Source organism: Aotus nancymaae, unplaced genomic scaffold (genome assembly GCF_030222135.1).
Source record: "Aotus nancymaae isolate 86718 unplaced genomic scaffold, 86718_ANA_hifiasm-v0.15.2.pri h1tg000028l, whole genome shotgun sequence".
NCBI classification, from domain to species: domain Eukaryota; kingdom Metazoa; phylum Chordata; class Mammalia; order Primates; family Aotidae; genus Aotus; species Aotus nancymaae.
In genome coordinates, this window is record NW_026988441.1 from 16,887,571 (window position 1) to 16,913,938 (window position 26,368).

Sequence of the window (26,368 nt, forward strand, 5' to 3'; positions counted from 1 at the left end):
GAACCTGTCTTGTGTAGATTAAAAATATATATATAAGGCTTTATCGCATCCACATACTGGAATCAAGATGGTAGTGAAATTGATAGAATTTATATGGAATTAGTAAGTAGCAAGAAGTCTTGTGTTAGGCTTTGAGGATGGAGATTTGCAACCTGTACAAAGAACTCAGAATCTTATGTGTCTCCTCTGCCTTAAGTTTGGCTTACAGCTGCTAAGAATTTCTAAAAATCTGCGGCCTTCCAATAACACCTTAGTATATTAATTGTATTCTAGATTGATTTCTATTTTCAAATTTCTTCCAATTTTATGTTTGGATGTAGAAGTAAATATATTTGCAGCGACTGCCATACTGAACTAGAAGTGTAACTCTTAAAATATGCTGCTCCTGGTTTCAAAGACACTACACTTGCTTGTTTGACTCAGAAAATTTATCTTCGTATCTGGACCTCTTAAATATTGCTGTTCTCCAGATTCTGTATTGATTCTCTTCTATTTACAGTCTCCTCTTCACTACCTACCACTGATGCTCAAGTAATTTTAATTCTAAACCTCTGTCTTTTTAGTATATAGTTAAAACTATATATCCAGCCTCCAGCTAGATATTACCACCTACATGTTCCACAGATCCCTCATGCATATGTCTGAGATTCACCTTATTGTCTCCTTCTGCCCATCCTATTCTTTTTTGTTTTTTACAATCTGGTTAGGGCCCCAACCCCTACCCACCTGCTAATACAGCCAATGTGAGTTAAGAGTCTCTGATTCACTGCAAAATCATTGAGTGGCAAATTCTGTTCCTCTTACCACAGTTCTCTCCATCCTCCACTGATACTGTCTTGATTGGAATGCCTCTCTCATAGTGGTCACTTGTCTTCCATTTAACATCTTCACTTCTTTTTCAGTTCTCCAAGGGCTCACCCCAGTGCTTGCTTACATATTTTTTTTACTGTGCTTTTGTGTTTATTTTTATTTTTGTAAAATACACATAACAGAGAGCTTACCGTTTTAACCATTTTTTTTTTGGAGACAGAGTCTTGCTCTGTCGCCAGGCACCAGGCTGGAGTGCAGTGGCATGATCTCGGCTCACTGCAACTTCTGCCTCCAGGGTTCAAGCAATTTTCCTGCCTTAGCCTCCCGAGTAGCTGGGACTACAGGTGCACGCCACCACGCCCAGCTAATGTTTTTATTTTTAGTAGAGACGGGGTTTCACCATGATGGTCTCGATCTCTTGACCTCGTGATCTGCCCGCCTTGGCCTCCCAAAGTACTAGGATAACAGGCGTGAGCCACTGCACCCGGCCCATTTTAACCATTTTTTAGTGTATAATTCAAAACCATTAAGTATGTTCGCAAGTTGTGTAACCATCACCACTATCTATTTGCAGAACTGTTTTTGGTCATCTCAAATAGAAATTCTGTGCCAATAACACTAAACAGTAACTCCCCATTTTATTCTTTATAGCATCAGATGCAAAGTGCCTTAGAGGAATGTATAAAGACATTTCATTAGGAGACAAGAAATGTTAAAATGCTTATAACAGTTTGAATACAAGAACAATAATCATTAATGCTAATAGAGTTTTCCAGTTCATGAACATGATGGACATCTCCTTTTCTTTAGATCTTCCTTAAATTCTCTCAATAATGTTGCTTTCAGTGTACCTCTCTTGTAAATGTTTTTTATATCCTTGGATTTTTTTTTTAATGCTGCTGTAAATGATGTTCATTTCTATTTCAATTTTCCGCTGTTTATTGCTAATACGTGAAAATGCAGTTGATTTTTTTTATCTTGACCTGCAACCTTTCAAAACGCTCTTATTCTGCTAATTTTTTTTGTAGATTCTTAGGATTTTCTACATGGACAGTCCTGTCATATGTGAATAATGACTGTTTTCTTTCTTGCTTTCTAATCTGTATTCCCTTCATTTCTGTCTTGCCTCACTACATTGTCTAGAACCTCCAGTAAAATCTTGTGTATAAGTTCTAAGAACAGACATTCTTGTCTTGTGCCTGACTTAGGCGAAAAGCATTGTTTTTCACTACCAAGTTTGATATTAGCTATTGGATTTTTTTCTTTTTGAGACAGAGTCTTCCTCTGTCGCTCAGGCTACAGTACAGTGATGGTGGATCTTGGCTCACTGCAACATCTGCCTCCCGGGTTCAAGCAATTCTGGAGTGTCAGCCTCAGGTGTAGCTGGGATTACAGACATGTACCACCATGCTGACCTAATTTTTGTATTTTTAGTAGAGATGGGGTTTCACCATATTGGTGAGGCTGGTCTCGAACTCCTGGCCTCAAGTTATCTGCCACCTCGGCCTCCCAAAGTGTTGAGATTACAAGTGTAAGCCACCATGCCTGGCTGGGATTTCAATTTAAATGATTGAAGACATTCCAGTTTGCTGATAGTTTTTATCATGAATGAGTGTTAAATTTTCTCAAAAGTTTTTCTGGGCCAGATGTGGTAGCTCATGCCTGTAATCCCAGCACTATGCGAGGCCAAGGCAGGTAAATCACTGGAGCCAGGAGTTCAAGACTGGCCTAGGCAACATAGTGAGACCCTGTCTCTACCAAAAAAAAAAATTGCTTGGTGTGGTGGTGCCCACCTTTTGTCCCTTGTCTCATTTACTGAGGAGACTAAGGTGGGTGGATCTCTTGAGCCCAGGAGATCAAGGCTGCTATGAGCTACAATTGTACCATTACACTCCAGCCTTGGTGACAGAGGGAGACCCTTTATAAAAAAACAAACAAAAAACAGCCAGGTACAGTGGCTCATCCACCAAGGTGGGTGGATCACCTAAGGTCAGGAGTTTGAGACCAGCCTGGCCAATATGGTGAAACCCTGTCTCTACTAAAAATACAAAAAAAAATGATCTGGGTGTGGTCATGGGCACCTGTAATCCTAGCTATTTGGGAGGCTGAGACAGGAGAACCACTTGAACCTGGTAGGTGGAGGTTGCAGTGAGCCAAGATCCTCACCACTGCACTCCAGCCTGGGCAACAAAGAGAGAAACTTCATCTCAAAAAAAAAAAAAAAGTATTTCTTCATCTATTGGTTTTTCACATTATATGGCTTTTTCTTTTTTTTAAATATTACTATAATGAATTAGATTGATTGATTTTGAAATATTAAACTTTGTTGTCCTGGGATAAACTCCACGTGGTCACGATATAATACTTTTGTATATATTGTTTTGTATATTAATTTGATGAATCTGCTAATATGTTACTGATTTTTCTCATCTGTAGTTCATAAAGGATCTAATGTATAGTTTTTCTGTTTGATGTCAAGGTCATGCTATGTCATTAATAAATTGGCATGTATTCTCTCCTTTTATTTTCTGAAAGAATTTATATAGAATTGGTTTTGGTTCTTCTTTTTTTCTTTTTTTTTGAGACGGAGTTTCACTCTTGTTACCCAGGCTGGAGTGCAATGGCACGATCTCGGCTCACCGCAACCTCCGCCTCCTGGGTTCAGGCAGTTCTCCTGCCTCAGCCTCCTGAGTAGCTGGGATTACAGGCACGCACCACCATGCCCAGCTAATTTTTTGTATTAGTAGAGATGGAGTTTCACCATGTTGACCAGGATGGTCTCGATCTCTTGACCTCGTGATCCACTCACCTCAGCCTCCCAAAGTGCTGGGATTACAGGCTTGAGCCACCGTGCCCAGCCGGCTTTGGTTCTTCTTTAATGTTTGTTAGGATTCACTGTGAAGCCATCTATCTGACTTGGAGATTTCTTTTCTTTTTTTTGAGATGGTGTCTCGCCCTTGTTCCCCAGGTTGGAGTGCAGTGGTGCGATCTCGGCTCACTGCAACCTCCGCCTTCCTGGGTTCAAGCGATTCTACTGCCTCAGCCACCCAAGTAGCTGGGATTACAGGTGCCTGCCACCACGCCCAGCTAATTTTTGTAGTTTTAGTAGAGACCAGGTTTCACCATGTTGTCCAAACTAGTCTCAAACTCCTGACCTCGTAATCCATCCACCTCAGCCTCTCAAAGTGCTGGGATTACAGGCATAAGCCACTGCACCTGGCCTGACTTGGAGATTTCTTTGTGGAAAGATGTTGAACCAGTAGTTCAATTTTTGTAATAGAATGAGGACTGTTTAGGTTATCAGTTTCTCTTTTAATTCAATGAGCTTTTGTAGTTTGTGACTCTCTAGGAATTTGTTCAGTTCCCCTATGTTGTAAACTGTATTGGCATAAAGTTGTTGCTCTTTTTATCCTTTTGATGTTTGTATCATCTATAGCAGTGCTCCTGTTTTATTCTTGTTATTTATGATTTGTGTCTCTCACTTTTTTCCCTGGTTCATTGGCTACAGGTATATCAATGAAGTTGATCTTTTCAAAGTACCACACCAGCTTTTAGTTTCATTGATTTCTTGTAGTATTTTTGTTTCTTCATTTCTCCTCTTTTATTTTGTATTTCCTTTCCCTCTCATGACTTTGAGTATAATTAGCTCTTCTTTTCCAACTCTTACATAGATGGGAGTGTATATTGAGTTAAGACTTTTCTTTTTATCTAATAGAAGCTTTAGATGCTATAACTTTCTCTGTAAGCATTATTTAAAGGGTTCCCAACAAGTTTTGACATGTTGCATTTTCTTATTCAGTTGAAAATATTTTCTAATTTTCTCATGTTTGTTTTTTACCCATTGGTTATTTAGAGATGTCTTTAATTTCCAAATATTTGGGGATTTTCCAGATAGCTTCCTGCAACTGGTTCTAGTTTAATTCTGTTGCAATCAGAAAACAGAGTATGTGATGTCTTCCTAAATTTATAAAGACTTCTTTTATAGCCCCAGACTACAGTCTAATGTGATCAGTGTTCTCTGTGCCCTTGTAAAGAATGTATATTCTGATGTTATTGGGTATGTCCTGTAAATATCAGTGAGATTAAATTGGTTGATTGTGTCGAAAGTTTTCTGTATCCTTACTGTTCTTCACTCTGTTAACAGCAATGACTGAAGGAAGAAAGTTGGAATCTTCTATTATGACTAAGCTTTGTTTTTAGATGCATTTGTATTTTGGATTGTTATGTCCTCTCATGAATTCATCCTGCTCTATTATTATGAAACGCCTCAATCCCTGATAATATTCTGAATAATATTGCCCTGAATTCTATTTTGGTTAATACTTTTATAGCTATTCTAACTTTCTTATGATTGTGTGGTGTCTTTGTTCTTTGTGCTGCTATAACAGAATGCCTGAAACTGGCTAATTTATGAAGAACAAAAATAAATTTTCTCACAATTCTGGAGGCTGGGAGGTCCAAGATGAAGATACAGGCAGGTTTATGTGTCTGGTAAGGTCTGCTCTCTGCTTCCAAGATGGCAGCTTGAGGCTGTATCCTCACATAGCAGAAGGCAGAAGGACAGGCCAGCCCCGTGGTACATGAAGCCCCTTTACAAGGGCCTTAATCCCATTCACAAAGGGAGAAACCTAATGACTGACCTAATCACATATTAAAGGCCTTACCTCTGAATACTATCACATTGGTAACACTTGAATGTTGTTTGGTTTTTGTTTTGAGATAGGGTCTCACTCTGTCACCCAGGCTGAAGTTCAGTGGCACAATCATGGCTCACTTCAGCCTCAACATCCTGGGTTCAGGCGATCCTCCCATCTCAGCCTCCTAGGTAGCTGATACTACAGGCATGTGCCACCATGCCCAGCTAATTTTTCTGTTTTTTAATAGAGACAGGATTTTGCCATGTTGCCCGGGCTGGTCCTGAGCTTTGGAGTTCAAGCAGTCCTCTTGCCTCGGCCTCCCAAAGTGCTAGGATTACAGATGTGAGCCACTGTGCCTGGCCTAAACCTGAATTTTGGAGGGGACACATTAAAACTATAGTATATAAGGCTGGGCACATTGGCTCACACCTGTAATCCCAGTACTTTGGGAGGCTGAGGCAGGTGGATCACGAGGTGAGGAGGTTGAGTCCATCCTGGCTAACACAGTGAAACCCTGTCGCTACTAAAAATACAAAAAATTAGCCTGGCATGGTGGCACATGCCTGTAGTCCCAGCTACACAGGAGGCTGAGGCAGGAGAATCACTTGAACCCGGGAGGTGGAGGTTACAGTGAGCAGAGATTGCGCTACTGCACTCCATCCTGGGCAACAGAGCGAGACTCATCTCAAAACAAAAACAAAAACTATAGTATATGATATACCTGATTTCCATCCCTTTTTACTGTTGTTTTGTTTTTTTTTGTTTTTTTTTGTTTTTGTTTTTTGAGACAGGATCTTGTTCTGTCAGTTACCCAGGCTGGAGTGCAGTGATACAGTCATGGCTTACTGCAGCTCCAACCTCCCGGGATCCAACAATCCTCCCACCTTAGCCTTCTAAGTAGCTAAGACTACAGTCATGTGCCACCTCATCTGGCTAATTTTTAAATTTTTTGTAGAGGTGGGCTCTCACTATGTTGCCCAGGCTGGTCTTGAACTCCTGGGTCCAAGTGATCCTCCTGCTTGGCCTCCCAAAGTGCTGGGATTATAGGTGTGAGTCACTGCACCTTGCCCATCCATTTTACTTTTATTTACCTATGTTTCAATGTTTATAGTTAATCTGGTGCAGCTAGTAGATGGTTTTGTTTTTCTTTTTTCCTCCAGTGTGATACTCTATCTTTTAATGGAATTTTTAATCCATTCAATGTAATTATCAATATAGTTGAGTTTAAATATGCCATTTAAACTTTTTTAGTTTAAATATGCCATTTATTCATATTTTTTCCAGTTTTCTTTTAGATTGAGAAAATTTATTTCATTTTTTTCTGTATTATTCAATTATTAGAAGTACCTCTTTAGATACTTGTTTGTTTTGTTTTTTAGTGGTTCTAGGCCAGAGGTTGGCAAACCATTGCATTTGAGCTAAGTCAGGCGTGATGCCTGGTTTTGTAGAGTTTTATTGGAACTCAACCAATTGTGAAAGTATTTTACATGGTTTATATTGCTTTCTTTCTCTTCAAGCTCACTGATCTTTTCCTTCTTCAATGTGTAATCTGTTGTTACTACCACCCGTTGTATTTTTCATATCATGTATTTTTCTTCTCTGGAAATTTTATTTGATCCTTTTTATATCTTCCATTTCTCTTATGATGTTCATCTTTTTTTCTACCTTCTTGAGCTTATGGAGTATGTTTATAATCCTGTTTTAACATCCTTGGTTTTTGTTTGTTTGTTTGAGACAGGGTTTCACTCTGTTGCCCAAGCTGGAGTACAGTGGTGCAATCAGCTCACTGCAGCCTCCAACTCCTGGGCTCAAGCGATCCCCCAACCTCAGCCTCCAGTGTAGGTGGGACTACAGGTGTGTGCCACCACACCTGGTGAATTTTTAGATTCTTTGTGGAAACAGGGTTTTGCCATGTTGCCCAGGCTGGTCTCAAACTCTTGGGCTCAAGTGATACTTCTGCTTCAGCCTCCCAAAGTGATGGAATTACAGGCATGAACCACTGTGCCCAGCCCATCCTTGTTTGTTAAATCCATCACTTCTGTCACTTCTGGGTCTGTTTCATTTCTGAATCTGTTTCTTTTGATCATTTTTTTTCTTATGAACATTAGTTGTATTTTGCATGCTTGGAAATTTTTTACTTGAATTTTAAATTGCTGAATTCTGGATTTTGTTTTGTTACATTAAAGAATTAAGTTACTTCAGACCATTTTGAGCCATTTGAGCCTTGGTTTTAAGTTTTTGTTAGTGTAGGTCAAGAGCAGCATTTGGTCTAGGGCTAATTTAGTCCCATTCCTAAGGTCAGCAACCTATAGCCTGAAATCCAAATCCAGCTTGCTGTCTGGGTTTGTGAGTATTGGAACACAATCACACTCATTCATTTACATTCCATCTGTAGCTGCTTTCACACTACAACTGCAGAGTTGCTGTGACAGAGACCATTCGACTCAGAAAGCCTGAAATATTTACTATCTGCTCCTTTGCAGGAAAAGTTTGTCAAGCCCTGCTCTACCTAGAACTTGTGTATTAACCAATTCTTTCTGCTCTGGCTGATAGGAACACAAACTTCCCAAGACTGTTTGACTTTCCTTTGATTCTTTCCCAAGCTTCATGTAATTTTACCCCTATGTACTTGCAGATCAGTGTTTAGCTGTGGATTCAGTGGGACAACTTTGCAGATATCTGGATTGAATTGATCTTTATCTCTAATATTCTCTCTCCCCCTCCCCTCTCCTCCTCTCCCCTCCCCTCCCCTCCCTGCCCTGCCCCGCCCCACCCCGCCCCACCCCACTACTTCTTCCTCTTCAGCTTTCTGCCAGCAGTTTTAGCCATCTTGGACTCCCCAAGATCTGTTTCTTGTTTTTTTGTTTTTAGAGATAGAGTCTCAGTTTGTTGCACTCCAGCCTGGGCAACAGACTGAGACTCTATCTCTAAAAAAAAAAAAAAGAAAAGAAAAGAAAAAGCTGTGCATGATCATAACTCACTGCAACCTGAAACTCCTTGACTCAAGTGATCCACCCACATTGGTCTCCCAAAGGTCGGGGATTACAGGTGTGAGCCACAGCCCTGGCCTGTTTGTTCAACTCAGGGACACTGCTGGGCTGCTTGTGTTCCCCTTCCCTGTGTGATAGCCTAGGAAATGCTTTTAGGCAATAAGCTGGGACAATTATAGGACTTCTTTTATCTCTCACAAAGATCACCATTCTGTGCTGTCAGCTGGTCAGTACTTCAAGCATTAACATATTTCTCTTGTTCAATATATTTTTATAGTTTTTTTCGTTGTTTATGGTAGGAGAGAATTTCTCATAGCAATTCTTCTGGCATGAAAGGAAGTCAGAAATATCTATATGTCTTATTGGTCACTTCACTTGACTGAACTCAAACTTCAGACAATTCTCTGATTGGTGGCAGCTTGAATCCCTGCTTTATTTCTTTTATTTTTTACCAGACTGCTTGGATTCTGACCCATGCATGCCCAATTGAGTTAGGTATCAGCCAAAGATGTTAACAAAGTTTATTCAGTGTCCTTTCTCTGACTCCCACATTCAGTTTTATAGGATTTCTCTACTCCCTTTCCAGCTGGTGTTGCCTTTGCTTCTTCAAGTCAGTAAGGCCATGGGTTTCACCTGAATTTCATTTGCCACACATGGTGTCTACTTGGGACCTGCCTCCAAGCCACAAGTAGTATAAATTGTTAATTGTCCCATTGCTCTTCTGTTCTTCCAAGTATAGATCCTCCTCTCCAGTCTGTCTATTTGGGACACTTTGCAGTGCCTTCAAAGTTATTTTTATATTTTATCCAGGATTCAGGATTAACATTGTTATTTTCAGTAACATAGTCAAATAAGAGCTACTCTTATTTGAGCTACTTTCTAAAGCAGACTTTCATTTTTAATCAGCTTTATTGAGGTATAATTTATGTACAATAAATACTCATTTTAAGCATATAGTTCATGAACCTCAGAAGTAAATAGCTCTGCGTACTCACCACAACAATCAAGATTACAGAATTTCATTACTCCAGACGTTGCCTCATGTGCCATTCAATTAGTTGCTCCACTGCCATCCCCAGCTTCAGTGGTCATGTATTTGCCTCTGTCACTATAGTTTTGCCTCTTCTGGAATTTCATAAAAATGGAATCAAGAATATGTAGCTTCTTCCTTTCTCCACAATTGTGGTGTGTGCTTTACTCCGTTTCTCGCCATGTCTTCTCACAAGACTCTTCAGGATTAAGCGATTCCTGGCCAAAAAACAAAAGCAAAATCGTCCCATTCCCCAGTGGATTCGGATGAAAACTGGTGATAAAATCAGGTACAACTCCAAAAGGAGACATTGGAGAAGAACCAAGCTAGGTCTATAAGAAATTACACATGCTATGGCACACATAGTTATGCTGTCTGAAGGTCACAAGAGTGTTACCAAATCAAGCTGAAAAATGTTACCACTGTCTGGAGAAGTTTGAACAGTTTCCTCTCTGGATCTATTATGAAGGCATTAGTTAGTACAACCCACAGTGCTTCCATTATTCATGTTAAAAAAAAAAAAAAGCAGGGGGCTTTGGTTGCCTGGGTTCAGTAATAAATATGTGAGACCTTTAAAAAAAAAAAAGAGTATGTAGCTTTTTGGGGAGTTGGCTTATTTAACTCAATGTAATGTTTTTGAAAGTCATTCATATTTGTTCTGTGTATCAGTACACCCTTTGTATTGCTGAGTATTTTTCCACTGTATGGATATACTACTATTTGTTTATCTAGTCACCTTTATTTCTTTTGGGTAAATACCCAAGTATGAAATCCTCTGTGGGTTATATGGAAAATGTTTGTTTAACTTTATTAGAAACTGCAAACTCAAAGCAGTTGTGCCATTTTATTTTCCTGTGATCAAATGCATGAGAGTTCTAATAGCTCCACATATTTTCTGGGTACAATTCTTTTGTCATTCAAAAAGACTATGAATATCTTCTCTCAGTCTGTGACTTGATTCTTTTATTTTCTTAATGGTGTTTTTTAGAGCTGAAGTTTTTTATTTTATGAAATTCAGTGTTTTTAAAATTCTATGATAAACATTTTTGTGTTAAATTTAAATTTGTAAGTTTCTCTCTGAGCTTGCATCTACAAATTTTGATGTTTTTATTTAGTTGGAAATATTTTCTGAAAATTTCCTTTTTGATTATTCTTTGACCCAAAAGTATTAATAGTTACTTAGAAGTATATTGTTTAGTTTCCAGACATTTGGGGTTTATCTAGGTACCTTGTTTTTATTGAGATTTAATTTAGTTTCACTGTTGTCAGAGAACATATTCTATATGGATTTGTCTTTAATCTATTGAGACTTGTTTAGGTTCTGTCTTGGTGAGTAGTCTGTTTGCTCTTGAGAAGAGTATCTATTGTGAAATTGCTGAAAGTGCTTTTCTATAAATGTCAGATAGGTTTAGATGGTTGATAGTATTCTTTACGTATTCTGGCTGTTTATAGATTTACCCCCTTTGGTTTGGTTCTTTCCGTTGCTGACAAACATTAACATCAACCATGATTTTGGACTTCTAAAAATCTCATTTTACTTTTGTCAAATTTTGCCTCATGTATTTTGGAATGCTATACATTTATGATTATAACATCTTCCAGGTGTACTTACTCTTTATTATTATGAAATGTCCTTCTTGTCTCTAGTGGTAACGCTCCTCAAGTCGAAATCTGTTTTGTCTGATATTTCTATAGCCACTTCAGCTTGTGTTTGTATATCTTTTTACTGGTTAGTGTTTCTATATCTTTTTTCATCCTTTTATTTTCAGCCTATTTGTGTCTTTGTTTTTTTTTTTTAAATAAGTTTCTCATAGACAGAATGAATATATTTGAGGTTTTTTTTTTTTTTCAAACAGGATTTTACTCTGTTGCCCAGGCTGGAGTGCAGTGTTGTGATCAATCCTCACTGGAACCCCAACCTCCTGAGCTCAAGTAATTCTCCCATTTCAGCCCCCCTGAGTAGCTAGGACTGGAGGCATGTGCCACTATACCTAGCTAATTTTTTTTTTTTTTACTTTTAAAAAAATTTTTTTGTTGGGGGAAGACAGTTTCCTTCTGTCGTCCAGGCTGGAGTGCAGTGGCACAATCCTGGCTCACTGCAGCCTCTGCCTCTCTGGTTGCAGCGATTCTTGTGCCTCAGCCTCCCAAAGAGCTGGGACTATGGGCGTGCATCACTACACCTAATTTTTTTATTTTTAGTAGAGATGGAGTTTCACCATGTTGGCCAGGCTGGTCTTGAACTCCTGACCTCAAGTGATCTGCCTGCTTTGGCCTCCCATAGTGCTGGGATTATAGGTGTGAGCCGTGGTGCCCAGCCCTTAGCTAATATTTTAGAATTTTTTTTGTAGACACAGGGTCTCACTATGTTACCCAAGCTGCTCATGAACTCCTGGGCTCAAGTCATCCTCCCAACTTGGACTCCCAAAGTGCTGGGATTACAGGTGTGAGCCACCACACCCAGCCTATTTGAATCTTGCTTTCATAGACGCTCTGATAATCTCTGCCATCTCATTGAAATGTTTAGTCCATTTACATTGAGTACAAGTAAAGGTATAGTTGGATTTAGGGTAGCCATTTTTGCTATTTGTTTTATGATTGCCTAACCTGTTTGTTTTTGCATTTTATTTTTATTTATTTATTTATTTTTTGAGACGGAGTTTCGCTCTTGTTACCCAGGCTGGAGTGCAATGGCGCGATCTTGGCTCACCGCAACCTCCGCCTTCTGGGTTCAGGCAATTCTCCTGCCTCAGCCTCCTGAGTAGCTGGGATTACAGGCACGCGCCACTATGCCCAGCTAATTTTTTTTTGTATATTTAGTAGAGACAGGGTTTCACCATGTTATTTATTTATTTTGAGACAGAGTCTCATTCTGTCCCCAGGCTGGAGTGCAGTGGTGCTATCTTGGCTTACTGCAACCTCTGCCTCCTGGGTTCAAGTGATCCTCCTGCCTCAGCCTCCCTAGTAGCTGGAGCTACAGGTACGCACCACCACACTCAGCTAATTTTTGTATTTTTGGTAGAGATGGGATTTTGCTACGTTGCTCAGGCTGGTATCAAACTCCTGGGCTCAGGTCATCCACCCGCCTTGGCCTCCCAAAGTGCTGGGATTACAGGAGGGAGCCACCACACCCAGCCTGTTTTTGCATTTTAAATACACTATTTTTTAGAGCAGTTTTAAGTTCATTTAAAAACTGAACAGAAAATACAGAAAGTTCCTGTATACTCCCTGCACACACACACACACACACACACAGTCTCCCTCACTATCAACATCTGGGACCAGAGCAGTCCATTGTACAAACGCTGGAGCTATATTGACACATTATTTTTACCCAAAATTCATAGTTTACATTAGGGTTCACTACTGATATTTTATAGTCAGTAGGTTTTGACAAATATATAATGGCATATATTCACATTATATTGTCTTACAAAATGGTTTCATTGCCCTAAAAATCCTCTTTGCTCTGCCTGTTCATCCCTCGCTCCCTGCTACCCCCTGGAAACCACTGGTCTTTTTACTCTCCAAAATGTTGCCTTTTCCAGAATGCCATATGGTTAGAATCTGGAAGGCTATACCGTGTAGCCTTTTCAGAGTGGCTTCTTTCACATAGTAATATGCTTTAAATTCCTCCTGTTTTTGCCTATCTGCTCCTACGTTCTGTTGTATTTTGTGTTAGTCACATACATTTTAATGATTCATTTTCATTCCTCTGTTAGCTTTTTAGTTATGCATTTGCATTTTTTGTGTGATTGCCCTAGGATTACAGTATGCATCTTCAACTTAATCAGAATTTTCTTAGGGTTGATATTAAATTAGTTATGGTAAAAATACATCAGTCTTGCCACATTATAGTTTCATTTACTGATACCTGCCTTTTACTTTTTTGTTTGCCATATATGTGATATTTATATTTGTAATAAATGGTATTAGAATGTTTATTTTAAATCAAGGGTCTGCAGTCCACAGGCCAAATCCAGCCTGTTTCCTATTTTGTACAGATTGTAAGCTAAGAATTATTTTTGCATCTGAATCATTTGACAACATTTACAAGAAAAAAATATTCCTGACACACTAAAACTTCATGAAGTTTAAATTTTAGTGTCCATAACTAAGTTTTATTGAAACACATTTTTGCTCATTTATTTACATATTATTCATGGTTGCTTTCATGCTAAAATATCAGAAGACACTCCCTGATTGCTGCTTGAAGCAGTCATATCTTGTAAAGAGAAAAGGAAGTGAATATTTATACTCTTACAATTTTTCTCATTTTCTTCATTCCTTCCTAAGAGACCTTAGTGTTGTTTTTACCTTAGCCTGAAATTAATTTCCCCACCCCCCACCTCCCAGAGATGGTGATCTCACTTTGTTGCCTAGGCTGATCTCAAACTCCTGGCATCAAGCAGTCCTCCTTCCTCAGCCTCCCAAAGTGCTGGAATTACAGATGTAAGCCACCATGCCCAGCCTATTAGCATTTTTGATGGTGCAGTCCTGCTGGCGATGAATTCTCTAGGTTTTATCTGAAAATATATTTATGTTGCCTTCATTTTGAATATATAGTTTTGCTGCATGTAGAATTAATTCTTGGCTGTTTAGCAGTTTAATTAGGATTTGGCTAAATGTGGTTTTCTTTGGTGTTTATCCCTTTAGGGTTAATTAAGCTCTTTGAAGTTCTTGACAAATTTGGATGTGTTAGGCCATTATTTCCATGAAATTTATTTATACCATTTATTTTTCTCTCCCCATTCTGGGACTCTAATTATATTGATGTTGGACTTTTGAAATTGACCCACAGATATTTGTGAATCTATTCATGTTTCATGATTCTTTTTCTTTCTGTTGAGATTACTTATTTTCTCTTGATTTATTTACACAGATAGTGATTCTTTCTCTATTTCTGTTTTGCTGTCGAGCTTATCTAGTTAAATTTCTTTTTTCTTTTTTTTTCTTGTTCTGTCACCCATGCTGGAGTGTAATGGCAGGGTCTCAGCTCACTGCAACCTCTGCTTCCTGGGTTCAGGCAATTCTCCTGCCTCAGCCTCCTGAGTAGCTGGGATTACAGGCGCCTGCCGCCATGCCTGGCTACTTTTTGTATTTTTAGTAGAGACAGCGTTTCACCATGTTGGCTAGGCTGTTCTCGAACTCCTGACCTTGTGATTTTCCTGCCTCAGCCTCCCAAAAAATGCTGGGATTATGGGCATGAGCCATCGTACCCAGCCTATCTAGTTAAACTTTTATTTCAGTTATGTATTTGAATACTTTTAAAACAGCTACTTTGAAGCCTTTTGTTTTGTTTTGTTTTTTTGGCAAAATCCAACATAAGGGCCCACTAGGAGTTAGTTTCTGTGATTGTCTTTTTGTGACTACAGTTCCTTTCCCCCATCTCCTTTTGTTTTGTTGTTTTGTTTGCATGTTTAGTAATTTTTGCTAGAAAGCTGGACATCATAAGTAGTTTTTTTTTTTTTTTTTTGAAACAGAGTCTTGCTCTGTCACCAGGCACCAGGCTGGAGTGCAGTGGCGGGATCTTGGCTCACTGCAACCTTCGCCTCCTCCAGGGTTCAAGCAATTCTCCTGCCTCTGTTCTGGAGAGTAGAGCAGCCTCCTGAGTAGCTGGGACTACAGGTGGGTGCCACCACACCCAGCTAATTTTTTTTGTATTTTTAGTAGAGACAGGGTTTCACCATGTTGGCCAGGATGGTCTCGATCTCTTGACCTTGTGATCCACCCGCCTCAGCCTCCCAAAGTGCTGAGATTATAGGCGTGAGCCGCCATGCCCAACCCATAAGTAGTATTTTAATTTGAATTCTGTCATGTCTATTATGTTCCTTCTGAGGATTATTTTTTTAGTAGGCAATTAGCTTGCTTGTAATCAAACCTCAAACTTTGTCTCCTTGCTCAGTGTAAAGAAGCTGATATATCCTCTTGGTTCTTCAAGCTTCTAGCTGCTGCCTTTTATTCTAACCTCCTGAAAGCAAATAGGTTCTCCCTTGTGTTCATGTACTTTTGCTCTCAATCAAGGAATTGGTGAGTGTTTAGATTTTGGGGCTTACGTCCTGCATTTCTCTTTTTCAAGTTTTACCCCCTACACTTTGTGCTGCTTTGTTAATCCAAGCTCTGACACCTTAATCCTGTAAGCCTTCAGTCTTACTCTTCTTGAGCGTGAGTAGGTTGTGGAATATTAGTTGAGAAGCAGATGTCTTAGAATCTTACTGGATGCACTTTTATTTTTCAAGATATATATATATTTTTAAGACAGAGTTTCACTTTGTCACCGAGGCTAGAGTGCAATGGCGGTCTTGGCTTACTGCAACCTCGACCTCCCGGGTTCAAGCAGTTCTCCCGCCTCAGCCTCTCGAGGAGCTGGGAGTACAAGCATGTGCCACCAAACCCAGATAATTTTTGTATATTTAGTAGAGACTGGGTTTCACCGTGTTGGCCAGACTGGTCTCGAACTCCTGATCTCGTGATCTGCCCATCTTGGCCTCCCAAAGTGCTGGGATTACAGGCGTGAGCCACAACACCCAGCTATTTTTCAAATTTCTTTTCTGTTTTATTTCTGTCTGCTTTTTGCTAAGCCCTCTGTGATCTCTCCAACACCTGCATATTTTATCAACCAGGAGTTTTGACAGAGTTTATGCTCAGATTTTCACTTTCATCCTTTCTGTAGTTCTCTCACTTCCAGAATTAACCTAGATTTCCAGCTCTTACTTCTTTTTCTTTGTGTGTGTGTGTATGTGAGTGACAGAGTCTCTCTGTTGCCCAGGCTGGAGTGCAGTGGCACAAAGTCAGCTCACTGCACCCTCTGTCTCCCAGGTTCAAGCAATTCTTCTGCCTCAGCCTCCCAAGTAGCTAGGATTACAGGCACCCATGACCATGCCCAGCTAATTTTTTGTATTTTAAAATACAAAAAATTGTATTTTTTTGAGAAATATAATTCTCAGAGACAGGGTTTCGCCACGTTAGCCAGGCTGGTCTCAAACTCTTGACCTCAGATGAGCCACCGTGCCCAGCCTCAAGCTCTCATTTTTGTCCTCCATCACCTTTGAGGAAGTAAGTGGTGGTTTTATGCCATTAGAGCTGTGGGGTTTCAGGTTTATTGTATAGCATGTGTACATTTTATAATTATTATCTGAGAGAATGTTTCCTTGAGTGTTTTACTCTGTTATTGCTACATGCTGAAAAATCTCACCATGCATTTACAAACCATTTTCTTTATGTATGACATATTCATGTTAAATGGGAAACATTTACTTCCTTAGTGAAGCCTGAGAAAATACCTTTGTGATACATGCTGTATCTTGTACGTACTTCTTTTGTGTACTTGTAACACTTTCTTGCAGGTTTGTGTTTACATACATTTTCTTGCAAGTATGTGTTACATGCCTCTGCTAACTTCTGAGCAGGAAGGTGTTTGTCTTGGCACTTCCATAAATAAATACAGTTTTAGGCATTAAGTGACTTCACAGTAAATATTCTTAGAATGTGTTATTTAAAAATTAACTGACAGGAACTTCTACTTTGATTTTTGTTTCCCCTACAATGTAAATCATAAAACAGGGAAAACTGTAGTCCTTCTGTACAGGGATTCATACGAATGCCACAAAGTATCAGGGTCAAAAATACTTCCCAATATCTAGTCCACCTGTTCTTTTCTTTTTCTATTCTTTCTTTTTTTTTTTTTTTTTTGAGACAGAGTCTTGCTCTGTCACCCAGGCTGAAGTGGAGTGGCGTGATCTCAGCTCACTACAACCTCTGCCTCCTGGTTTCAAGCTATTCTCCTGCCTCAGCCTCCCATGTAACTGGGATTACAGGTGCGCGCCACCATGCCTGGCTAATTTTTTGTATTTTTAGTAGACATCGGGTTTCACCATGTTGGCCAGGGTGGTCTTTAACTCCTGACCTCAAGTGATCGACCCGCCTCAGCCTCCCAAAGTGCTGGGATTACAGGTGTGATCCACTGCACCCGGCCAAATCCACCTGTTCTGATTACTGTTCCATCCATTTTAGGGATCAGTGTCATTCAATGATGTGACTGTGGACTTCACTCAGGAGGAGTGGCAGCATCTGGATCATGCTCAGAAGACTCTATATATGGATGTGATGTTGGAAAACTATTGCCACCTCATCTCTGTAGGTAAGAAAAATTCTCTTTGAAACTTTCAGTAGCAGGCACTTCCTCTCAAAGTGCCTAAAGTTATGTATAATCTTGAATTTCAGGAATAAGAGGTGATGAATTCCTTTTGGTTAGCAGAAGGAATGATTGTGTCTTCCCTTGCCCCATACAAGGTGCTGCTTATATTGTTACACAAATAGGCGTCTTAATTTGTACTACTGAACATGCACCCTTCCTCATTTTCAATGGTATTACAGCCCAAGCAACTTAAGTCTTATTTTCCCTTATCAGGGTGTCACATGACCAAACCTGATGTGATCCTCAAGTTGGAACGAGGAGAAGAGCCATGGACATCATTTGCAGGTCATACCTACTTGGGTGAGTTTCTGGCTCTTAGGAAGACACAGTCTAGCAGAATGTAAATTTAAAGGGGTCAGGAGTGGGTGATACCTTTGAAATGTTTCAGGAGTGTCTTTTTAAAGGCTCCTGACCTGTGAAAAACTTCATGCCTATAAAACTCAAAACCAGACTTTAGGCCAGGTATGATGGCTCATGCCTATAATCTGACACTTTGGGAAGCCAAGGTAAGAGAATCACTTGAGGCCACGAATTCAAGGCAAGCCTGGACAGCATAGCAAGAGCCCATCACTACAAAAAGATAAAAATAAAAAATTAGCCAAGGCTAGGTGTGGTGGCTCACATCTGTCATCCCAGCACTTTGAGAGGCCAAAGTGGGCACATCCCTTGAGCCTAGGAGTTTGCAACCAGCCTGGGAATCATGGCAAAACCCCATCTTTACAAAAAAAAATGCAAAAGTTAACTGGGCATGGTGGTGCACACCTGTAGTCCCAGCTACTCAGGAGGCTGAGGTGGGAGGATCACTTGAGCCCAGGAGGTCAAGGTTGTGGTGAGCCATGATTGTACCACTGCACTCCAACCTGGGTGACAGAGCAAGATCCTGTCTCAAAAAAAAAAAAAAAGCAGGGATGATGTCATATACGTGTAGTTCCAGCTACTCAGAATATTGAGAAGGTTGAAGTGAGAAGATCACTTGAGCCCAAAGATTCAAGGTTACAGTGAGCTAGGATTATGCTACTACACTCCAGGCTGGGCTACAGAGCCAAGACTCTGTCTTATTTTTTTTTGTTTTGTTTTTGAGACGGAGTTTCGCTGTTGTTGCCCAGGCCACCACACCCGGCCAAGACCCTGTCTTAAAAACAAAAACAGAACGATACTTTTAAATATCATGCCCCCTGGCTAGGCCTGGTGGCTCACACACGTAATCTCAGCACTTTGGGAGGCCAAGGCAGGGAGATTGAGGTCAGGAGTTTGAAACCAGCCTGGCCATCATGGTGAAACCCTGTCTCTACTAAAAATACAAAAATTAGCTGGGTGTGGTGGCACATGTCTGTAATCCCAGCTGCTTGGGAGCTGGAGGCAGGAGAATCATTTGAACCCAATAGGCAGAGGTTCTGGTGAGCTGAGATCATGCCACTGCACTCCAGCCTGGGCAACAGGGCAAGACTCCATTTCAAAAAAAACAAAACATATATATATCACTCTCCTCAAATAGGTACTTTCCTAGTTTGTTTCATATTATCATAGATAACTGCCACTCTGAATGTACCATAAGCCTTCTTTCTTTTAGATCTTTTTTATTGATTTGTGTCCTTTTTTCCAGCATCCTCAGTCCTTATCTTGCCTTATCGTGATAGATTTTTTCAGGCATTCTTCAACCTATCCTTAAAAAGAAAATTACTGGTTAGTGGTCCTCTCCTTACTTACTTAACATTTCCTGTCCTTCATATCACCTCAGGTTTGTTTTCTGTGCTAAGTTTCCTTTCTCACCACAAATGTAGCTATTAATTTTAGAACTCACTTACCTCGACCCGGGCTGATAATTTCAAAGTTACCATTTTCTTTCATTAAACCTTTGTGGTTCATTTTACATGGCTGTTCCTCATTCCTGCAATCAATTATTTGTTTAGGTAAAACAACACTAATTCTTACCCTAATTCCTTGAATGCTTATTTACAACTTGGCCTCTTTTCTTCACCACTGTGAACATATCACCTGAAAAATGCTTGGCATATGAGAGTCCCAACAAATTTTACTTTTTTAAATAAATGTTTATTGTTTCACTGGACACTTGGTCTCATTTCTGTCATATGCCCTCATGTAATCTATCTTTCAATTATAATGATACCATCCATTCTCAGACTTACACTCTTTATTTTATGTAGTTGGCACTAACGTCAGCATACAAAGCACGTTTCTCCTACCTTCACTCTGGTTTGTGAGGCATACTGCAGTCTGTCATCTCACCTATTTTCTGATGATGTGTCAGAAATGAAAATCACTGGCTTTCTCAGCTCTTAAATTCTTTCCCATTATTTATTTATTATTATTATTTTTAACAGAGTCCTGCTCTGTCACCCAAGATGGAGTGCAGTGGCACGATCTTGGCTCATGGCAACCTCCACCTCCTGGGGTCAAGTGATTTGCCTGCCTCAGCCTCCTGAGTAGCTGAGATTACAGGTGCTCACCACCATGCCCAGCTAATTTTTGTATTTTTAGTAGAGCTGGGGTTTCACCATGTTGGCCAGGCTAGTCTTGAACACCTGACCTCGGGTGATCTACCTGCCTCAGCCTCCCAAAGTGCTGGGATTACAGGCACGAGCCTCCATGCCCAGCCTCCCATTATTTAATTCAAAATTATTTTGTTCCTACTACAAAGTCAACTTGATTTTTCTGTCTCTGTTATCATTTCTTACAGATCTCTTCACAACTTGTGATATGTTTATCAACTTGTGAAATATATTGACATCTCATATTCTCATTTCACACTGACATCATACAAAGTGACAACTATCTTATTTCATGGGTTTGTTGCTGCAATACCATTTGTCTTTGTTATATGTTTTGTCTGGATTCATTCAAGGTATATTGTTACTTTCCTCACAAAACATACCATCAGTTGTTTGCTATTTTTAATCATTTATTATATGAAATTGAAATTTCTCTTCTTTCAGGAACTGTCACAATAAACCCTCATCTGGTCTTTTCAACTTTCTCTTCGAGAAAATTCTTGATAATTTCCACTTGATCTAGTCTCCTGATTGTTGTTCATAAATGTAGGGTTTGTCATCACATAGATACTTTTAATTATGTTGTGTTTTCCCTTCTTTATACTATGTATCTTTTAAGTCTCAAGATTTCTCTGTGAACTCTTCCTTGATTACTGTTCATCATATCTACCTTACTTGTTTTCTGAATTCCTGTGCTAACTACTGACTGTAACACAAACATGTACAACTCTTGGATACAGTCATATAATTTCATTTCTTCTTGTTTATGCTTAAGGATTTATAAGGATGCTTAAGGATTCTTTCCCTCAAAAATAAGATCCCTTTTGAATCTTCATTTCTTTGAGGGAATCAAGGAGTCTTAGGGGTTCTTTTTCTCAAAGACAAGATCCCTTTTGAACCTTCATTACCATGGTATTATTTAACATGTTAGATATTTAGTAGTTACTGTGTTAATTGCTTATGGAGCTTTGTAAGGGAGATATCTTTTCATCCATTCAGAAAGCATGTACTGGCAAGTTCCTTTTAGTTGTATCTACTCAGGGTGTGTCCCTATAGATTGTGATTGAAGTGTCTGCATTCTGCCAGACACTACCTATGATTATGCAGTGATAATATAAACTCAGATTTTTTGTTTTGTTTTTGGTTTTTTTGAGATGGAGTCTTGCTCTGTTGCCCAGGCTGGAGTACAGTAGTACAATCTTGGCTCACTGTAGCGTCTGCCTCCTGGGTTCAAGTGACTCTCCTGACTCAGACTCCAGAGTAGCTGGGACTACAAGTATGCACCACCACACCCAGTTAATTTTGTATTTTCAGTACAGATGGGGTTTTGCCTTGTTAACCGGGCTGGTCTGGAACTCTTGACCTCAGGTAATCCACCCAATTTGGCCTCCCCAAGTGCTGGGATTACAGGCATGTGCCACCATGCCCAGCCCAAAAGAGTTTAAAGATCACCAATAAAGGATTCATTTCTATGAGAAAGTATTATTATCAAGTCTGCATTTTTTCTTTTTTTGAGATGGAGTATCACTCTTGTTGCCCATGCTGGAGTGCAATGGCACTATCAGCTCACTGCAACCTCCACCTCCCAGATTCAAGCAATTCTCCTGCCTCAGCCTCCCCAGTAGCTGGGATTAGAAATATGCACCACCACACCCAGCTAATTTTTTGTGTTTTTGGTAGAGACAGGGTTTTGCCACATTGGCCAGGCTGGTTTTAAACTCCTGACCTCAAGTGATTTACCCATCTCAGCCTCTCAAAGTGCTGGCATTACAGGTGTGAGCCACTGCATCCGGCCGATGTCTGCATTTTTCGTGAAATACTTATGTCAAAGTGTGAGGTGAGGTGGTTAAAAGATTTGTTAACATGGTTTTTCTAGACTATAATTATATTGAAATTTTTAAATAGAGCTTAAAATGGTGGGGTAAATACATGAAGGGTTTTTGAGATTGTGGAATAGTAGGATTTCCTTGGAGATTCTCTAAATTTAAATAGTAATAAGCCTGGAAAGCAAGCTAATTAATTAAAGGAATGTGAGCACAAGCGTGTTATTGGGCATAAGTAAAGTATGTATAGGACAGTAAGTGTCAGGCCAAACTGAGACAAAAATTACTTGTTATAAACAGGTGATATCTGTCAGGTATGTGGACAACCCTGAAAACTTGTGAGAATATAAAAAATCAATCTAGACAGTATAGTTTTGTTTATGGGTAAAATTCCTTGTAGTATTGGAGTTATTGGACTCAATGAAGAAATAGATTTTTGAGTGTCGCTTTAACATTGCTTCATTAGATATAGATGATTACAAGGTAAGTAAAGTTAAAAATAGCTATACTTTTAAAAGAGAAATGAAAGTTAAAGTTAATCTATGATCCAGGACCAGATTGTTGAATCTACCTTATGAAATTGGTATTCTGATCTACCATATAAAAAACTGGAATAAAAAATGTAACTGCATTGAGGAAGGATGTAAGCCAGTCTTTCCGTAAACCTGAAAAAGTGAGCCAGCAACTGAAAAGAGGACTAGTTATAATTGATGGTCATGAGAGCTTTGTTATTGGACAATTCTAAAAGAAGGGATTTTGCAGCAGTCCGAATACAGCAATTGAGCATATTCTGATCTATTTTAAAGTTCCTATTGTCTAGTTTTCCCTTCATAAGAGAAAATAATTCCTACCTACATGGAGGATTAGAGCGTGGACTATAGGATTGTTTTTCTAAATACTAGAAAATGAATTGATACTTTAAAAGCTAAATTAACCAGTGATGACTATACTTACAGGAGGTGTGTTGATCAATTGGAAGTGTTTTACCACAGTCATCTAGGGATGTGTGTATAAAAGTATAAGTGATCTGTGTTCTCCAAAAGAAATCTTTCCTCTAGTATTTTCCCTAAACAAACATTTCTACTAATTTTCCTTGTCCATCCTACATGCATTTTAATGCTTTTGATAGATTCACTTCATAGTTTCTGAATACTTACCTAACCGTCAATCCCTGTTCTACCATTCTTTGACTTCTTGGTTGGCTGCACTTTCTCTTGGAAGTTCTACTGCAAAATGCAAAAGGGATTAATGTTTATTGCTTATATTTTCATCCTTTTCCACCCTGAAGCAGTTTTTGTTTTGGTTCCCCATCCCGCACACCCGCCAAGCCAGTGGTGATTTGTCCTGGGTCTCTTTTGGCACCATATGCTAGACCCTAGTAAAATTCCTTTGCATAGCAATGTGTGAAGATTCACAAATTGTTATCAATTATATTCTTTTCTAGAAGAAAACTGGAAAGCCGAAGACTTTTTAGTAAAATTCAGGGAACAACGAGAGAAGTATTCTAGATCAGTTGTAAGCATCAACCACAAAAAACTGGTGAAGGAGAAAAGTAAAATATGTGAAAAGACATTTACTCTAGGCAAAAACCCTGTTAATTCCAAAATTCTACCTCCTGAATATGATACTCATGGAAGGATTTTGAAAAATGTTTCAGAATTAATTATCAGTAATCTAAATCCTGCAAGAAAGAGACTTAGTGAGTATAATGGATATGGGAAATCACTCCTCAGTACTAAACAAGAGACAACTCATCCTGAAGTCAAATCCCATAATCAAAGTGGCAGAGCTTTCAGTCATAATGAAGTTCTTATGCAGTATCAGAAAACAGAAACTCCAGCACAGTCATTTGGATATAATGACTGTGAGAAATCATTCCTTAAAAGGGGGGGCCTGATTACACATAATAGACCTTACAGAGGAGAAAACCCATCTGTATATAATAAGAAGAGAAGAGCAACCAATATTGAAAAAAAACATACATGCAATGAATGTGGGAAATCCTTCTGCAGGAAATCAGTATTGATTCTGCATCAGGGAATTCACTCAGAAGAAAAACCCTATCAGTGTCTTCAATGTGGAAATGCATTTAGAAGGAAATCATATCTCATTGATCATCAGAGAACTCACACAGGAGAGAAACCCTTTGTTTGCAATGAATGTGGTAAGTCCTTCCGCCTAAAGACAGCCCTCACTGACCATCAGAGAACACACACAGGGGAGAAATCATATGAATGTCTGCAGTGTAGGAATGCCTTCAGATTGAAGTCACACCTTATTCGTCATCAGAGAACTCACACAGGAGAGAAACCATATGAGTGTAATGACTGTGGGAAGTCCTTCCGCCAGAAGACCACACTCTCTTTACATCAGAGAATTCATACAGGAGAGAAACCCTATATTTGTAAAGAATGTGGGAAATCCTTTCACCAGAAGGCAAATCTTACGGTACACCAGAGAACTCATACAGGAGAAAAGCCCTATATTTGTAATGAATGTGGGAAATCCTTCTCCCAGAAGACAACTCTTGCTCTTCATGAGAAAACTCATAATGAAGAGAAACCCTATATTTGTAGTGAATGTGGAAAGTCCTTCCGCCAGAAGACAACCCTTGTAGCACATCAAAGAACACATACAGGGGAGAAATCTTACGAATGTCCTCACTGTGGGAAGGCCTTTAGAATGAAGTCATACCTCATTGATCATCACCGAACTCACACAGGAGAGAAACCGTATGAATGTAATGAATGCGGTAAGTCATTCAGTCAAAAGACAAATCTCAATCTACATCAGAGAATTCATACGGGGGAGAAACCCTACATTTGTAATGAATGTGGGAAGTCTTTTCGCCAGAAAGCAACCCTCACTGTACATCAGAAAATACATACAGGGCAGAAATCCTATGAATGTCCTCAGTGTGGGAAAGCCTTTAGCAGGAAGTCATATCTCATTCATCATCAAAGAACTCATACGGGAGAGAAACCATATAAATGTAGTGAATGTGGAAAGTGCTTCCGCCAGAAGACAAATCTCATTGTACATCAGAGAACTCACACAGGCGAGAAACCATATGTTTGTAATGAGTGTGGTAAGTCTTTCAGTTATAAGAGAAACCTCATTGTCCATCAAAGAACTCACAAGGGAGAAAATATTGAAATGCAATAAATGAGGTGGCTTCCTACGTTAATTCTTTCCAAGTTATTGTAAACCTTTAGTTATAAAAAGAAAAGCATGCTCAAAGATGTTAATGTAATTTAATATCACAAGTCTAATAATAGTTATTAACTTAAAGTACCATAATGAATAACTGTCTACTATTTACTAGCATATAAAATGGGTGTCATCATTATTGAACTCTATTAGCTATGAAGCTAAATTTTAAAGTCTTCAACTGCTCCTCTTACTAACTCAAATAGTTTATTTTTAAAAAATACATATATAATACATGCAGCGATAAGATACAAAATGATTATAAGTATTAGTCTCCGTAAGGAAAATATTTATGAACATATTTCTCATTGCACTCTGTAATAAAAAGCAGTTAGTTGTTACTTACCTAAGAGTTATCACTTCCGTAGCCTATAACTTCAAAAAGTAATTTTTGCATGTTTTCAATTTTATATATATATATTTTATCATACATCATGAATTCTTTTGTGTCTTGCTTATTTCACTCAGTTTTTAAGATTTGTACATTATTGCATGTGGCAGTAGTGTATTTTCATTTTGCATACTATTCCATTTTAAGAATATATTGCTATTTATCCTATTGATGGATATTTGTATTTTTTATAATTTTGTGTAATAATAAAAATACTGCTGTAAACATTCTTGTTTATGTCATGGGTGTGTGCATGTGTGTGTGTATGATTTCTGTTGAATTTATACCTGGACTGGAACTATTCATTCCAAATGTGTATATAAGCTTTTTTCAGCTATAATAGGTAGTGCCAAACACCTCAGACCTTTCTCTGCATGAAATGATTGGACAGAAACAACTTTAAACACAGTCAGTGTGGAAAGGTCTTTACTGGTCAAACTGGAGAATTTCTACTAAAAAGAAACCTTGCAGTTTTATAATTTTGAGAAGGCTATTGATATGGACATATGAATGCAGTAAATGTACAAGACCTTTAGCTGTCTCTCAACCCTTAAATGCAAAACCGGCAAATTCATATTGGAGGGAAATCCTGTAGTTGTCATTATTTTCAGGGTACTTTCAGCCATTGCTTCTTGCACCTTATTTAATATCAATGAATTAGAATTCATAGAAGAGAAAGGGACATTGAGAAAGGAAATAGGTGAGTAAAATTTGAAAATATAGGAGTCTTTTTTTTTTCCTTTTTTGAGATAGAGTCTCACTCCGTCACCAGG

At 39.0% G+C, this 26,368-nt stretch overlaps 1 protein-coding gene across 5 annotated transcripts in view; it reads left to right on the forward strand.

Annotated features, from left to right (window-relative positions):
• ZNF567 (zinc finger protein 567) overlaps window positions 1–25,824 on the forward strand; it is a 48,709-nt gene extending 22,885 nt beyond the window's left edge. For all 5 annotated transcript variants that reach the window (XM_064381418.1, XM_064381417.1, XM_021676537.2 and 2 more), the window contains 3 exons: window positions 17,478–17,604; window positions 17,875–17,961; window positions 23,439–25,824. In XM_064381418.1, coding sequence (XP_064237488.1) covers window positions 17,478–17,604; window positions 17,875–17,961; window positions 23,439–25,159 — 1,935 coding nt within the window. In that variant the 3' untranslated portion in view covers window positions 25,160–25,824. The remainder of the gene's footprint in view (window positions 1–17,477; window positions 17,605–17,874; window positions 17,962–23,438) is intronic.
• The last annotated feature ends 544 nt before the right edge of the window (window positions 25,825–26,368 follow it).